The 18,469-nt window shown below is 40.0% G+C and overlaps 1 protein-coding gene across 1 annotated transcript in view; it reads left to right on the forward strand.

The window, feature by feature from the left end:
• The first annotated feature begins 4,056 nt into the window (after positions 1-4,056).
• LOC102193647 (calcium/calmodulin-dependent protein kinase type II subunit beta-like) overlaps positions 4,057-18,469 on the forward strand; it is a 72,483-nt gene continuing 58,070 nt past the window's right edge. The window contains exons 1-2 of the mRNA XM_013910206.1: positions 4,057-4,365; positions 11,261-11,355. Coding sequence (XP_013765660.1) covers positions 4,304-4,365; positions 11,261-11,355 — 157 coding nt within the window. The 5' untranslated portion in view covers positions 4,057-4,303. The remainder of the gene's footprint in view (positions 4,366-11,260; positions 11,356-18,469) is intronic.

The raw sequence follows: 18,469 nt of genomic DNA on the forward strand, positions 1-18,469 counted from the left end.
AAAGTGCATTGGACCAACAAACCATGGTGGTGTCACTGCAAAGAATACGAGAACAACGGAGTTTTCTCAAAAAACAGCGAATATAAACCTTGTGATTTGGGTGAAACTACACAGTGTCATAGAATTACTGAAGGTATTGTCTTCGTATATTTTGGGAACTGTAAATTTACCTCGTCCACGAGTCATTCTTTGACATATCTGAGATTACTTATTTCAGACCAACACCTCTTGTGATCTCTTCTTGTGAGGAAAGGTTTTATTGACAGAAGTGCTTAAGTAGAAAGAGGTGCTTATTTTTAAATAACCTATGAAGATTTGATCTCATAACGACAGAGTTTAAAAGGTCGGTGCTGTAATATTATTTGTCCTGCAGCGAATGGTTTCTTTCAGAGGTAATCTGATTACCAGCAGCCATCTGGGCCTGCATCAAACTCTGTCTCATTCTTAGTCCTCGTGTCTCTGATCTCACAGCTTTTATTTTTAGATCTTGTTACCTTCTTATCCTCCCAGATTCTCACGATTAATCACAGTTATTTTTTTGTGTGCATTTCTCTGAAGAGTATTTGTTTCTGTTCTAGCCCATTTCAGGCTTTGCCGGCCAATTTCACAATGTCCTCTGTCCAGGTCTTGAGTCCAGCTCATTAAGAAAAGACGCAGATAGAACATTCAACATTCATTATTAGTCAGCGTGTCCTTCCAAGAAATCTGCTAACTGCTGAGTTGATGTCTGTAGTTCTTATTGGCAGTGTGTAGGCTTTTCACGCATTTTGGGTAGAGCTCAGATCAGTGAAACCATTTTCACTAAAGAGGATGTGGACCTCAGGAATAGAGGTTAAACTGCAACCAGTCATTGTCCAACACTATCTGAAAGGAAACTTGACTTCTTGGGAGAGTCCAGACGGTGATGAGGGACAAAAGCTGTGGATAATCTGAATCCTCACAAATAAGTAACAAAATTTAAAATAAGAACAAGGTGGTAAAGAAGGTATTCAGATCCTTTACCTAAGTTAAAGTGCCAAAACTGCGCTTTAGAAATAAGCTATGAAATATATACTGAGGTAGAACACTTTAGTAAAAGTACTTTTACATACGCTTAACATTAAAGTAACCAGTATTAAATACAGTTTTGCACTTTTTCATACTTAATGAGAGTTTTTTATTGTATTTCCTGCACAGCTGTGTCCATTACTTGACACATATTTGTTGTTTTGAGGAAGTCACGAAGATGCTGATGTAACTCTTCCTCAAACTTGAAGAGAAAACTTCTATTTACTGCACACATAGCGGCACGTTTTGACAGCAGAAACAAGCTCTCTCATATTTGCCCCTATTTGGAAATACGCACCAAGCTGGCGGGAGGTGTGTTCGATTACGTTGTCGCGCTTGCCGTTGGACTGTTTGTCCACCAGAGAGCGACAAAGAGTCGAAGCTCCGCTGCCGCTCAGGAAGCCGCGAACCAACTCAAGTTGACTGCGTCAATTTAGCCGAGCTGATCAGCACCAGACCGGAAATTCATTATTGCTGTTTTCATAATAGAATCCAACATCGTTTCTTAGACGAAAATGAAGACGGATGCACTCATTTGGATGAGATAGGTGAACTATGACATTTAATTACTAATCTTCACAAAGGTGCATGAATAAAATTATTAGATTTAAGGATAAATTATATGCTACCCAGCTCTGTTTTCTGTCAACTTGCATGCAGCTAAAAAATAGTCCTGATGTGGTGGCATGACCAAAGCGATGGTGAGAGGAGTGGTTTATTTTCTCTTATTTTCTCACTATAATGCACGTTTTTTCAAAAAGCTTCAAAATTATTTTTTGTAAGTAATGAATTTCTGATCAGTTCTTCCTGCTGGAAAAGGGTCCATGTGGTTATATAACCTAGCCCTTAGCCAGGCTTATCCCACTTTTCGGGTGAGCTTTAATATTTTAGGTGAACCAGTCAATAGTCAGTAGCAATGTTTAAAAACCAAATAACTCTGGGCACTCTTCTTTTTCAAATAGCTAAAATGCTTTTATTCTCATAAGACTGTAAAATAACATGAAAAAAATTAATTTCAGCATACAACCCATTTCATGGAAACAATGGCTGTTTGCTAGTGATATTTTCCATTTGTGCTTTTCCACCGACTGGAATCTTCCACTTGTGGTAATATACCAATAGGAATCATCAGCTTGGAAAATGTGTAGGAATCAAAAAATATGTTAACTTCTAAAAAGCTTTTAGCTGATTGAAAATGCTGCTGAAAGAGTGCTAACAAACACTGGAAAGAGAAGTCATGGTTCTCCCATTTTAGCTTCTCTTCATTTTCTCCCTTTTAAATCCTTCTTTTCACATCGTGCCAATTTATCCTAACAGTGCTCTTTGCTCTTGCACTGCAGACTTACATGTGGCTCCTAGAGTTTCCAAAAATAGAACAGAAGACAGAGCCTTCACCTCTCCTCTGGATCCAGCTCCGAGTTTGGGGTCGGGAAAAAGACAGACCCTCTCTACTTTTAAGATTAGACCTTTTTTTTCTATATAAGCTTATTAGAGGTGAACCAGGTTAGTGTAAAACATCCTTTAATTTTTCTTTCCTGTCTCTTTGCTATTCTACTTTATATTCTTTTTCCCCTCGCCCTCAGCTGGTTACATATATGGGTGCTGAACACGGTTCTCTGTTGGCATTATATTGACAGGCAGCTGAGGATAGTTTGATCGCCTGCAGAGAGCATTTGTTGCCAGATGGAGGCTGTGTCCAAAGTATATGGTACAACTGGTCTTGCTGTCTCTCTTGTTCTGTTGTTGGTCCATCAGCCACAGAAACTGATTGTTAAAACAATGGATTACTGTATTTTTTTTTGTCTATCTTTGATGTTTTTTCATGTTTCCTCCAATCACGGAGGACTCTGGAATGGGGGAAAGCCTGATTCCTCTCCCTGCTCTGGTTCCACCTTTCAACAAATAAGTATTCAGACTACAAACAGCACTACACACTGTTGTGTTTTCAGAGAACTGCATGGGAGTATGTTGGAAAAATACCTACTCAAACAGACACAACCACAAAACGATACCCCTTCCTGACTCTTCGGTCCATCCGAAGGAGTCTTCCTGTTAAAAGGGAGTTCTTCCTGCACACCAGGAAGAACTGTAGTATTTTAGGGTCTTCATAAATAACATTATGAACAGCATTAACATAAACAATTTAATTGTTTCTGTGGTACTGGTGACATAACCACCTGAGCCCTATGGTCCTGTCTGCAACAGGTCTATGCAGAGCAGAATGATGAGGTAAATAAGGTGCAGAAAACCCAAATGTAATGTTCTCCTCTGAGGGTGAAGGGACACAGGAAGTAGCAGTAGAGCATTTTTTCCCTTTATAGACAGGTTAGCAGTGAAGACTAGACAGGGAACAGAGTGCAGGGGAAGAGACACAGCAAAGAACTGGGGTCAAACTTCAACCTTGTTTTAACTATAGGACATATGAGTACCTGCTCAACCAGTGAGCTAAACTGGTGCCCAAATATGGGACATTTAAAATCTCTGCCAGACTGCTTCCAAACAGCAGCAGAGACAAAAAAAAACCCCAAAACAAAACATTGTGACACTGTAGCCAAAGTGCTTGCTCACAGGGGGTCATATGATTGTTGGGTTTTTCTCTGTATGTATTATTGTAGGGTCTACCTTACAATATAAAGCTCCTTGAGGCAGCTGTTGTTGTGATTTGGCGCTGTATGAATAAAACTGATTTGAACTGAATTGAAATATAGCTGAGTATAATTTCATTTAACTCATGCAAATACTCCAGTCAGTATGTTCTTACCATTGCATAAACTGGCATCTTGTTTAAAAAATGTATATAAAACCAACTTTATGCACTTAGTTGGCTGGTCAGGGGAAAAATGCTAAGGCAGTGCTTAGGCTAAATAAATGGCCGTTGAATAGAAAACCAAAGGTTGCAACTTTTTCTTTTTTGAACGTAGACAGTGTCAAAGCTTTTATTGTGAAAATCGCAAAAGGAAGTGGTTTGTCGTAGCTCAGCTGGCTTGTTTATAGGAGCGCAGAGCGCGGTAGCTGTCAGATAGTGCAGAGAGAGGGAGGGAGAGAGAAAGAGAGATAGAGTGAACACCCACCCAGGCTTCCTCGGCTCTTTATATCAAACCCTCCGTCACTCGGCGCCTCCTAAAAGGCACTTCTCCGCTCCACCGGCCGTCTCGCTGTTGGGCGGACCTGCACTTTTTTTACGCACATTCAGCCCGAACTAACCGCGAATCTTCGGAGTTCATTAACAAGAAGAAGCGAGAGACAGGGGAGAGACATGGCCACGACAACCTGTACGCGATTCACAGATGAATATCAGCTGTACGAGGAGCTGGGGAAGTGAGTATCTGTCGCTGTTTCTCTGTCAAAATTGACGTATTTATTATTTTAGTTGTGCATGTTTGCGGTACAGCTGTCTGCTAGAAAGTGTAGTGTAGTTGAAATGTAGGAGGAGGGCAGGTTTCCAGGCAGTGCAGAGCTGAGCGAGTCTGCAGGCCAGCAGTGCTGAGCGTGTGCGCGCTCTGATGGTGCGCGTGTGTGTGCGCCTTTTCGGGGATGACAGCTCTCAAAGTACCCCCCCCCCACGCCTCTGTTTAAGCTCACCAAGTGTTTTGTTTGTTTCCTGATCATCACGAGAAACGGACGTCAGAGGCAACAATATTTGCAAAAACGTTGCCGATGTTTTTGACGAGTTCGCTCGTTTCACGGTGAAACACGGAGAAACGTGGGGTGTCAGCAGAGTCCTGTGGTGTAACCATTTGAACCACAGATGAAAAGAAGACATCTGCGGTTTATGGAAAGTGCAGTTGCACGCTTTTTTTTCTTTTTTGAAGACGAAGAGTCAAAGTTTACAGAGAAAAACTAAGGGTTTCACATATGACAGTTGCGGGCATTCCTGTCTTCTGCAAAGCTATGCAATAAATATCCGATCAAAAAACCCTTTAAGGCTGCATCTCGATTGACCATTTTGTCCTGTTTTATTGCATTGGTTTGAAGTGTGTGTGCTTTACTAACCTTTATATGAACAAACAGCCTTTTTTCCCCTAGAAGACATTTTTTTGCAGCACTATGGTGGCAGATTACACCAGATAAGATATTCTGCAGTGCAGCAGCAAGCAAAAAAAAAAAAAAAAAATCCATCCGATAAAAACCGATCTGTCAAAACCATAGGAATCATACTTTATCATACTGTAGGAAGAAAACAATCATATGGCAGTGCATATGCAAAATATATTCTAGGTACTATTGTTGTTGTGGAAAGTTTTGATACCATAGGGAATTAAAAGTACAAAATACGGAAACTGAACTCGTAGTGTTTCATTATTTGTGTAACTAAATACTTCTGTGTATAATAACAGATGGAGGGAAGGGAATAGGTATGTAATATGTCTGAACCTAATCTTTGAACATGACACACGGTGTGTAGTGTGTAGCCCTTAAAAGGGCTGGGCAGTTCATTAAATGTTATTTTAAGTTATGGTTGTGGTGTCCCGTAATTATAAAAAACGAATTATTCGTGATTTAAAAAAAATAAAAATTAGTTGGTTTGCATCGATGCTCTCATTTTCTAGTCATTTAATAATCCAACACACACTTTCCTGTCCAGCAGTGGCTGTTGCGTCTTCCCAGAAGCATGTTTAGTTTAGTTGTTATGTATAAATTTTGTTATATTTTCGTATTTAATTGGAATTCTACACACCAGCCACTTTGTTAGGTACACTTGTTCACCTGCTTGTTAACCCAAATGTTTAATCAGCCAATCACATGGCAGCTACTTGAATTACACTTGAAGTTGAAACTGGGCAAAGTCACCTCTAGGGTTTACAGAAGATGGTCCGAATAAGAGAAAATATCTAGTGAACGGGATTCCTCTGGATGAAAATGCTTTGTTGATGCCTGAGGGCAGAAGAGAATGAACAAGTGCCTTTGAGTTGACAGAAAGGCTACAGCAACTCAAATGACCGCTTGTTACAACCTCTGAACCTTGGAACGCACAACATGTTGGACTCGAAGTAGATGGGCAGACACAGAGTTCCAGTCTAACCAGCTAAGAAGAGGAAACTGAGGCTACAGTTCACAACTGACTGGAAAACTTCTGGCTGGTCTGATGAGTCTCAGTTTCTCTTGCAACATTCAGACGTTAGGTTTAGAATTTGGTGTAAACAACATGGAAGCATGGATCCATCCCGACTCATATTAACAGTTCAGTAATTGTGTAATGAAGCAGGGGCATATTTTCTTGGCATACTCTGGGCACCTTACTACCATCTGAGCATCCTTTAAATGCCACAGGCTATCTGAGTATTGTTGCTGACCACTTCCACCACTCTGGGACCACAGTGTACCCATCTTCTGACAGCTGCTTCCAGCAGGATGGTGCATCATGTCAGTGCAGCTCAGATAATTTCAAACTGCTTTCTTGAATGTGACGATGAGCTGAGTGTGGTCAAATGGCCTCCACAGCCACCAGATCAGAATCCAAGATAGCTCCATTGGGATGTGGTGGAGCGGGGGATTTGCATCATTGATGTCCAACTGTGATGCCAACGTGACCAAAATCTCTGAGGACTGTTTCCACCACCTTGTCTAATCTATGCCACCAAGAATTAAGGCAGTTCTGAAGGCTGAAGGGATTCAATTTGGTTAATCAGTACTCATTTGAAATAATCACAATTTAATCACGATGATTATGAGAGATAAAAAAAAAAATTAATATAGAGGCAAACAAAACTTTTGGTGATTTCATTACAGTAGGTGATCTACACTTGGCACGGGGCAAAGGAGTAAAGGGGACAATTTCAAATCATCCTTCTGTGTCTATTGTTTACTTTGTTGCTGCAGCCCGTCATGCATCTTGTACTGGCATTATTTGATTATCATTCATATCACTCGTTATGTACTGCTAGCTTGATTTGCCTAATGCTGTTTATTCAGCCACCACAGTGATGACAACTTCAATGAGAACACAGAAACAGCCAAGTTATCTGGAGTGAAGTGCAGTTAATGTTGTGTTAGCTTTGTGGCTCTGACAGAATAGAGACTGAACTATGCTGTCATTGAGGAACACTGGAAAAGACCCTAGTGCAGGGCTGTCGAACATAAGGCCTGGGGACCAGAATTGGTCGGACAAAGACTTCAATTTTTATTTTTTTTACAATAGATCCACAGGTAAAAACAAAAAAAAAACTGCATTACTTTCATTTAAGTGGTGCTGACAGATTTATTTAATTTACTACAGCAGCATTTCTTTATGATGTTGGAAAAATTGAGATGTGCTGTTGAAATTGCACTTCGTTTTCTTATGTTAAGATCTCTCAGTGAATAAATGTTTAGTTAATCTTCTTTACACAGAGAGAAAGGGGAGTTTCACTGGTCTGGCCCACTTACGATCAAAGTGGGCTATATGTGGCCCTCGATGTAAAATGAGTTTGACGTCCCTGCTCTAATGTAATCCACCTCCGTGTTCCAAAGATTATATAATGAAAGATATTTTTCTTTAAGTTTTATTAGCTGTTGCATGATGATGTATAAACATGGAAATCGTGTTTTTCTTGGACTTTGTTGGCTTGAATCTTTAATCTATTTAAAAACAATGGGAAAACGAGCCATGTTAAAGTATTCTTTTAATCTATTAAGCGTTGTTCTAGATTTATATTATTTACAGGCCTGTGGAAAGATAGCAGGATTATTCATAGGTGCGGAGAGACTTTTTAAACATGACGGCATAGTACTATTTTGTACATTTGGAGTGTTAACAGGTGTTTGTGACAGCTCATTTGATATCTCTCTTCAAAGGCTGGTAAAATACGCACCTAATATGCAAATATGTCAAGATTCATTGAAGGATTAATAAAAGGAACTGAAAAGATGCGTCACTAGAAGCCTTTGATTTTGAATATTTACATTCACTCCTTGCTAACTTAAAACCCACCCAAAAAAACCACAGTTATCTGTGATTGATTATGAGAAACAGAAAGTTAGATAAAAAGCATATCTGGTGTTTAACCATATTGTGGTGATGATGGGTTTTACAAAGCACACTTAATGCAGGGACTTGTAGCAGAGAGGTAAATTAGTGATTAGTTTATATGAATATTTTGAAGTCATGAATCTAGGTCGCCATTTCAATTTCATGCACTGCAACTGCCGTGGAGCTAATCTAGCCACGGCTGCCATCCATAGTGAAGTGCAATCTATGAATTCTTCAGAGTCTTCACTTACAGGAGGGGAGTGTATATACTCAAGTCCTGTTTCCTTGGTGGGTTATTGTTATTGAGCGAGCATAAATAGACAGAGTCATCGTCTATGTGACTGACTGCTGTAGAAGACACGGGGCTCAGACTAATTTACAACACTGCATCCCTCCCATTCTCTTTTCATCCCATAAGTAATAAATACTGTTCGCAGGGATCATTATGCCAGCGTAGCTCCAATGCCTCCTGAACCCTATGAGATTTCATTCTATGGTGCCGGCTGTTGATTTGGAAAAAAAAAAAAGACATTATAAAGACTGTAACTTATCAAATGCATTGGTTTCGCTGTGTTGAGATAAATCTCAACTTCTACCAGAAACTACCGGCTTTGAAGCTCTGGGTGCATGAGGGACTAAGCTGCACCCCCCCGGTATGCAAAAAGCTTTTTCTGTAGGCCCATCTTATTATTCACCCAGGCACATAAAGCTTGGAGGAAGGAGTGCAGGTGTGAGTGGCTTGGCATCCTTACGGTAACACTCTCTGGAACTTTGTAATACTAATCCAACATCTGAGGAGAGCTAATGATTGTGTGCTCGCTCTCTGCTGGTGTCACTTTCTTAGCAGGACTTGTGACATTTAAGCTCGCTCCTTTTGCTTTAGTGTGCTTAGCCCGTTTGTTACAAATATTGCCAGGCTTGTTTTAATAGAAACACCACAGCACCGATTGAGGTGTGCTGAACACTGGCTCCTGGTTAGATAATGCTTCTGTGTTTGTTCTTGCACAGAAGTAATGCACATCATTGCTTAAATTGGTCGAATTGATCTCAATTAGAACACCGATAACAAGCTAAACAGCTTGAAGAACAATATCGTGAACAATCGCAGAGGCTTGAGTGTAGCTTGTGTTTGTCCTTCTGCTGCACAGCTGCTAAAAAGAAGTCTGTAACAGCACAAAGGCTTTTGAAAGACTTTTGAAGACTTTTTAAACACATTTTTTGTTGTTTGTCTCAGTTAGGCTTGAAACCTAAGAGTATAGATTTACACACCACACAGTATTTAATTCTTCCACATCAGAGGGAGACTGTAACAGCATACCAGAAGCTCAGACTTATCCAGTTACAAAACTCTTCACTTCTGCAGGCACCAGTGTTTTTCCCTCAAAAATAGTTTTAGGCATGTTTAAATCTCTCCATGTCAACTTTCTGGATGTCAGACCACAGTCGTGATTCATGACCTGTTACCCCATTTAACCGTCTATGTGTGTTAAAGCATATTTAGTCCAGACGTTAGCTACTTACCTCATGGATTATGAACTTTCCAAGCACAGCTGTGGAGTTTGGTGTCAGTAGCATATGTGTTTGTTTGTGTATGTGAGTGTATTGCTTCAGGCGAGTTGATTCTTTATCAGAATTCTGATTGACAGTAATGACCTTGACGTTGGGGCATTAAATGCACTTCAGCTTGTTGTTGAAAAAGTGATGAAATGCCCTTTGTATTCTAGAGTTTGTGCCTTTTATATAGAAGTTTACCCCAGTGTCAGGTCAGCTGGCCTTCACCTTTGGCACTGACCTTGTTGGCTGTCTGCAACTATCCCAGTGTGAAGGCAGACTAGTGGCACCATTCAACATCAGACTGTTTCACACACAACTAAATCAAAACCAAGGCTGGACAGGACTATGTAGTCTTGTCCAGCCTTGGTTTGTATAAGTATATTCAAACATTTGTTTTTGGTTGAGCGTTTATTGAAATTAATGGTTATATTTTGCAGAAATGCATAGATGTAATAGCAAAATTTGGCTTTGGACACTAAAACGAAGGTTTAGATGAGTTGGCAGTAATTCAGTTTTCATTCAGTTTAATTTGATTTATATAACGCCAAATCACAACAACAGTTGTCTAAAGGCACTTTATATTATAAGGTAAAGACCCTTCAATAACACAATACTGTACGGTATTATGATTTGATTTTGTGTTTGGCTAAACGTGCCTAAACAATACTGAACTTTTGAATCTGGTATGTCAAATATATTGTGTGTTAAGTTATACTGGTGGATCTAAAGGAAAAAACAAATTCTAAACATCTGTGATGGCGCAGTGAAAAACATTCAGGTATTGGGGCGACGTGCTGTCCTACAGATGGTCGTTCTCTTTTTCGCTCTCTCTCATTTTTAAAATGTATTATCATTAGTTTTGAGGGGAATATTCTGCTTATTTACTTTTTGCTTATTTAAATGTATTTATTTATTTTGGATTAAAGTAAGACCGACAGTATTTGAAGGTACAAAACATAAGGTGCAAAGACATCATGCATAAATGTCACAATAGGAGACCTGCCCATAGTCCAGACCTGTCACCCACTGAAAACATTTGGTACATTACAAAACAAAGAAATAAAACGAATAACGCAGGAATAAGAACACAAACTACACCCGCAGGTCTCTATGGGTTCCAGGTACAAACACGGTTGTAAGTGAAACAAATTTTAAGCTTTATGTCCTGACAAAAAGAAAATCATATTCATGCATATCAAACAACATAATATTGATATTGATATATCCGTGATGGGCTAGTGTTGGCTGATAATATGGGCTGTGTGACTCTACATCTAATGTGTTTGAGAGACCAGTTTAGCTCTTACATTTTACCAATTTACCTTTCGACATCCCACATGTGTTCGCATTACTTGTATCCTAACTGGAGATCTCATGGGATCTTATTAACTAAGCAGCAAAGTGTTTAATGTATCCACGGTGAACATGAAAAGTGTTATCAGTTCTGTTATGTTCTGAGTCTGAAAAATGCTCATTCTGCAAAGTTGTGTGCAAATTTGTTCACTCAGCAAAACCTTCACCATGCTCATTATTATTCAAGGTCCATAACCACTCAAGAATTTGCATGAGAACAATGGTCCCAACTTGTTAATTTATGATAAAGAAATGAAGTGTTGTTTCAGCTGTTAGTTATTTTTTCCTGATAGAGTTGTCCTATGATAACCATGCATGAAATGTTAGTCAATGGGGTTTTTTTTCTGTGTTTTCCAGGGGAGCATTTTCAGTGGTGCGCAGATGTGTTAAGCTGTGCACAGGACAGGAGTATGCTGCTAAAATAATCAACACCAAAAAGTTATCTGCAAGAGGTAAGCACAACTTATTTCAGTGTTATATCACATATGCATCCAGTTCGATTGAATCACAGCTTCCATGGGAGCCAAAGTGTGATCTCAAACAACACCACTGTTGCTATATTTAACTGTTAATTCATGAGCTAAAAGTACAATTTGCAACCATTCAAAAATGACTAAGTTGTTCATAGCTTCTCTGTCCCAGTGGTCAACACCCCCACCTGTAGTGTAGACAGTTATATAAGCAAAATGTAGCAGCAAAATTTGGTTTCCTTCTCAGATGCCACTTCATAGGACAAACTTTTAATTTCTTATAAATCATGTCTGTTTACAAGAAATGGAGGGAGCTGGAAAAGCCCTAGCAGCAGTAGAAACAGCACTAGTATGGTGATGTGACAGTCATACAGTAGGTTTGCTCAACACTGGTTCACCTTTTACTCTACCCTGTTTCTGAGTTGTGTTGAGGAACCCCTGGAGAACAAATTGTAGGGTATTGTTCGTGTGCTCTATATATGACTGCAGGAAAGATCGTAGCAGTAATTGTCTTTAAATCAAGTCCAAAGAGTTCAACGTAAATCAGTCAGGACCATTAAAGTCGAAGCTATTTTCAGCTGCAGTAATTTCTATTTAGCTGTATGCTCTATTCTGGGATCTTCCTGCCCTCTACATGCATACATGCAAATGTGAAAAGCAAAGGGGGGCAGAAGAGAAGTAAAACTCAGCACAGCAGAGAACAGAGCAGGCATGACTGATAACCAACCCTATACACACTGCTTATCTTGAAACCATCTTGTTTAGTTGTTTAGCTGCAATTCATATTCTGCTGCACGTGTTGCAGGATAATATGGGCGTATCAATAAATCAGTCAGTCTTCAAATACTGGCTTGTATAATAATGTAAAGTGAAAAGGTTTTTCTATATATTGGGATTTTGTTTCTTCTGAATAACATAGACTCTGTAACCACCGTAATTAATGTCACATGCTACTCAGCCAGTAATGACTTAAACCAAAGCCAAGGCTAAATGCCTTTGCCACCAAAGCCAGTCGAGCGCCACTGTGGTCGCCGTGGCAATTTACACCACCACTTGCCCAGTGTAAATCTCCTGCTGCCCTTGCAGCCTCGTAACTGGAGAACCACTGCCGTGGCCCTGCCAGGTGGCACCACACTGTCACTTGACTGTTACCCTGCCTTGACATACGCTCACCAACGGATTGTGTGTTAAAATGTTGAGTGTGGTAGAAAAGGCATTTTAACAGGCATGAAGCAGAGGGCTTGATCCTGAAATGTCTGTCCTTATCTGCCTTCTCTCTCAAATGTTACCCTCAGTTCGGCTTGTCAGTTTGTAGATATTAATTTTCTTACCAAACCATTGTTAAAGTATCAGTGTCGTATGCAGACAATTTAAAAAAATTATGCTTTGTGTGTTCACGATTATGTGCTTCTTAAAGGTCAGGCTCCTGGGTATAAAATTCAATAATAATGTTTGAAAATATTAGACTTGAACGTTTATATAGTCAGGCTAAACTCATGTGTGTTCATCTCCTTTACTAGGCAGACACTTGGAAACAGTGCAGTGTAATAAATAAATGAGATGATGTTGTGATGCACTTTTAGCATTGTATTTCAGCATACTATTTCCAGCTCCAGCAGGCATCAGACACAAATGAGCATTGCTACTGTCACTCATAACTCATAACATTTTGTGCAGTGAAATTACAAATGTGTTTCTGATTTCAAACATTACGAGGGTGGTAGAGGGTATATGATCTGAGCGTCTGTATTTATCTTTCTTACTAAGCCGTAACGAAAATATAGTCTAATATTAAACTTTGCAGACAAGCTTTTTATAAAAATGTAAGTTTCTATAAAAAATAGAAGAAGTCGACTGCAACAAACATTGTTCTAATTGTGGTGTCACATTATTCTTGGCAGTAATTGTATCTCATTTTTTGCCTGAATTTTATTGCATTGTGCAGCATTTAATGAGATTAAACCCATCCTAGATTATCCGGCCTCTATTAACTGCAAGAGGCTAGCAGTTAATTCTAGAGATTGGTTTAATGAGACTTAAAGTTACACATACACAGACACACAGAGTATAAATACACTTCCTATAGATTATGCTATCATTGGACTTCTGCATAATTTCACTCCAGCTGCTTTATCGGGCAGTGCAGCTGCTTTCCACCATTTTTCGGAGGCACAGTGTAACCTCTCTGCTTCAACATTTGATAGGGTGACTGATCTGACCTGACTGAGCGGTGCGCGAGGCCCGTGCTGCGCTCCTTACTAATGGATGAGCCATGTTCTGTGAAATAGCAGGGCTATGCTAGAGCCAACAGAGCTGCTGCATACTACTTCTACTCAAAGTCCTTTTTATAGCTCCATGACCTTTGTGACATGGGCTGCTGCTGCATTCACGCTTTATGGCAGCCCTGATGGCTTGCTGCTCTACTTTATAAGTGGGATTTGGTTTAGGCCTTTTATGATGTTGTAATATTTCTCAGGCAGCAGGTAGGGTCGGTGAGTTTACAGCCCTGGTTTCACCAACTTAAGAGGAGCATTTGTTTAGGATCAGCAGATGGAGATGGTAGCTGAGGGGAGGGTGGGGTCATCAGAGCAAAGGCACCCCAGGCATTTGGCAGCTGAGGGCCATGCGCCTGTACGCCTACATGCCTTTAGCACGGGATACTCATCTGACTCTCCCTCTCTTTCTCTCAGACACACACGGGCAGATATTCAGACAGCCACAGCAGAGAAGCAGTGTCTGTGATGCAGGCAGTCAACTGGACAGTGAACTCTATCAAGAAACTATTAGTTACAACCAAAAAGTGTCACAATTCGTTGGTTGTTGTAGTCATAACACTTGGTTCACATACTGAACATTCAAATTTATGAATAGAGTAGTAGTCGGGCTTCTCATTACATCTTCCCACCACCCCACCCTGCCGTTCCCTTTTCCAGCCGACAAACGGTTAATGCCAATCCAACACATGTCAACAGGAAATATAGGGCAGGTCTGCTGGGCAAGGCTTCCAGCCAATCATAGGACTTGTTTATTGGCAATGATCTCTGGACAGTGGATGCCAGAGGTTCCTGTATGGCCATGTAATTATATCATGATAGAGTAGAGCTTGTGTGTCTATGTGTGGGGGGGGGTTGATGTTCACCTGCAATGCAGTAGAAGTGATCTGACCTGGTTTTGGCCAGTGAGCTTTGTGTCAATGTCACATAACCAGGGCAGATATAGTCAACTAAAGTGATGAGACTTAAACCCGAGTGTGAAATTAAATCACTGTGGCTGCAATTACAAATGTAAATAATTCAAGATGTGTTGGTACTTTTTCTGTCAATTCACACTCTGTTTATATGGAAGTATTTCACCCATTATGTAATTATGTAATGTCATGTAATGAGATTACAAGTTCAGGTGTTTCACTGGAAAAATGATGCTTTCTTAATCATATTACTCTCAGGAATCCACTTAGATTTCTATATACATGCAGCCCCTCTGCACCACCACTGTCATGCTTCACCTTAAACTCAGAGGCTGCTTTTTGATGCTGTGCTTCTGTAGGATCTATAGGATATAGGAAACTTTTCAATCCGCACTCCACATTTCCCTGCTGGTAGGGCTCACGCTGTTACGAGTCAAGTGTTCCGAACAGTGGTTATATCTGGCTGTCTTTGTGGCTGTCTTTTTACATCTCCTCCCTCTCTAGAGACTTAAGTCCTCACTGGTGATGATTAACCCAAATATATTCCTCTCCTCTGCTCTCTTCTCCTTCAGCATGAAGATTCCCACTGATTTCACTGAATGTTGTCCTTGGGTTATCCTACTCTGTGCATGTGTTCTTGTCCTTGCCTTTCTTCCTTACCCCACTCCCTGGTCTCATTTCTTATTTACCCTGCTGCTTCTGACTGACCAGCACTTTGAAAGACTCATTAAATGAATATTTTAAGCAGCCTGCACTAAAAGAGCAGCACGGCCACAGTTGCTGACAGTCAAGTAATTACAGTGAGAACCACACAAGGAAGTTCTCATTTGATCTTGTTTGTGTGTCATGCTTTTACAAAAGAGTACTTTTTTTTTAAAAAACCCCAGAGCGAATGCATTTTGGACCAGCTTTTACGTTTTCAGCATATAACTGTAAACTGCAATAATTAATTAAAGTCCAGAAACAAGTGTAATGTTGGACACGTTTCAAGATACGTGTTTAGGGTTTTTCTGACTAGAAATGGGCCTTTGGGAGTGAAAGGGTGGGGGTTGGAGCGCCTTACTTAACAGAAATCACTGCATTTTACATTAGGTGGAGGGCCAAAAAGGCCTTTTTTTCTTTTCTCTATGGAATAAAAATTCTTGGTGTTTTAAATGAGTGCCGTTATGCTCATGTCCTGCTCCGTGTTTTTATTCTGACTCTACTGGAGTAGCTATACACAACTCAGATTTCACAGTAATCTTCATTTATCTTATAATTGGTTGTTTCTTTATCTGAAACAAGTTGTCTCAAATCTTTCGTCCGTTCCTTTTGGTTAACTTTCTTTCAAAACTCGCCACACGTATTTACATCACCAACAGCCTAAAGCCTGTTAATAAAAGGCAGCATTGTTCTGTTCTTTTATCGTATTTATGCCAGATTATGATCCTATTGTCTAAATGACAGAGCAGGGCTAGTCTGAAGGCCAGGCAACGTTTTTCCAATATTTTATTGTTTAGTTTTGGCCATCCAATCAAACTGTAGCATCAGTGTCCTATTCTTAGCAGACAGGAGTGGTGTCTAATGTGGATTTCTGCTGCTGTAGGCTTTATGCTTCTGTTATAACTTGTTGTGCATTCAGAGAAACCCTACAGGTGGTATTGCGGGAAAAATCCCAGAAGATCATCAGATTCTGAAATGAGACCAGTCTGTCTGGCACCATTTGAACAATGACATGTTCAAAGTCACTTAAATCACCTTTCTTACCCATTTTAATGCTCGGTTTGGTCTTCTTCACCAAGCTTGTCTGAGTGCGCTGAGTTTCGGCCATGTGATTGGCTCATTTGCATTAATGAGCAGTTGAGCAAAAGATGAATTTTGGAGTGAAAATATATTAAACTTGTAACTAGATAACAAAAATGCACATGATAATCTTATAATATGATCTGCCACTACATCAGCTGTCCCTACTTAGAATAGTTTCTACCTAGCTAAATACGTAAAACACAACTATGAAAACAAATGGAGCTCTCGGCCTTACAGTAAATCTATTTAAGTAAATGTTTAGTGTTGCAGTAGCTCTGGCAAATCTCCCACCGTTTATACATGAGAGAAGGTACCTTTTATAAACCGGGTTTTTAACTGTCAGTTACATATCAGTTTTATTCTGATACACTACATGCAATACGTAAATAAAATTACATTAATCTCCATAGTTCTTGTTAAACTACGCTGACCCCTCATATGCAGTACTAAAAATACTGTCGTACAGTTGAACCTGATAGCTGACTTCTTCCTTGGTACACACACACACACACACACACACACACACACACACACACACACACACACACACACACACACACACACAACACAAGGTTATCACACACACTGCAGACTGTATAGACAGTTATCAGTTGTGTCCTCTTTTATGCAGGGCAGTTGAGAAGAGCATCTGTTATGAGTGTTCTGCCATGGGAAGGTCATCTGTCATACACAATTTTTTGCTGTAGTGTTATCTGCTGGTCTGATAAAGCTCTGATAAAAGACCTGATAAAAGACCATGTTCATTTCAGGGGAGGTCGTGTATCTCATCCTCAGTTATCCTCCGTCTGTAAATCCTATGATGAGTTTTTTTTTTATTTTTATTTTATTTTTTATTACCTCACCTCACAATGCCAAATGAGTTTTAAGCAGAAACAAGGCAAGAAAAAAAGCCCAGTAATGACATATGTGTTATATTTCAATAGATCTTTCAATACTTGATATCACAATATTAATAATAAAACTGTCCCACGTAGATGATGGATTGATAACAAAGGCACAGATGGTAGACGATAGATGATGCACCACAGCAGCTACTGTGAGCCAATTCTGTACTTGCAGAGTAATATTAGCAGATGCCACTGATAGAATGAAATGCGATGCGAGTGCCCATGACAAGTTTTCCAACACTTGACATTAGTATGACAGATAACATCTGGGAGTGCTAAACACAAGCTGAGAGTTGGTAGTTTTTAAGAGTCAGTCAGATACAGTTCAACTGCAGTGAAAGCTTGCACGATCACGCAGTAATGTGATCGCGCAGGAATGATAGCCTTATTTAAAGTGCTAATTTGCAATAGGTCTCTCCCAGTAAATCACAAACATTGTAATCGGTGTGTATCTTAGTAGGTCAGATGTGAATCCGTGTTTTGAAAAGATGAAATTCAGTCCCATTAAAATGCAGTTTGTTACACATGGACAAACAAATAAATGGGGAAAAATATTCAGTGAGTTCATAGCCTCAAACAAAAACCAAATGTGAAGAATAAATGACTAGAGTTAAAAGGAAAAAAAAGTAGCAGGCAGTGATTAGCGGTGTCTTATTGTTTCACCAGAAAGACAGCAACCAGGCTTTGTGCATATTAAACGTCCTTGTATTTTTTTCTCTCCTTCCTTTTTCCTCCTCCTCTCCTGTCCCCCTTCAACACTCCTCCACTCCTTTCTCCGCCTCACTCCTCTCATCTTCTGAGACTATAATCACCACGCTTACACTTCACTGTCACTCCACAGTGCCAGTGTGAATGTGTGCACTTGAGTTTTGCCAGTCTGTGTTCTCTTAAACTCGTACAGATTGTACGCGTGTGGGTGCAACCTATGCATATGTACGTTTGTGCCGACAGTCACGCTTTGTGGATCCGGTGATCCACCCCCTGTGTGTACGTGTGTCTGTATGTGTGTGTGCTTTATATGCCTGCTGTGACTTGCACGATAACCCTGTAATGCATGTTGGCTAGCATCAGTAATCTGTTATGTAAAGGGACATGCTGATGTAAATATTTTAGCTGCATACATACATAGTGTGTCTTGAAGTATATATGCTCATATATTTGTACTTCCACTCACAGTAAATTACACCCACCGATCACTTCGTTAGTTGCACCTTGC

This window comes from Pundamilia nyererei, unplaced genomic scaffold (genome assembly GCF_000239375.1).
Source record: "Pundamilia nyererei isolate P.nyererei 1_Seehausen unplaced genomic scaffold, PunNye1.0 scaffold00038, whole genome shotgun sequence".
Lineage (NCBI taxonomy): Eukaryota > Metazoa > Chordata > Actinopteri > Cichliformes > Cichlidae > Pundamilia > Pundamilia nyererei.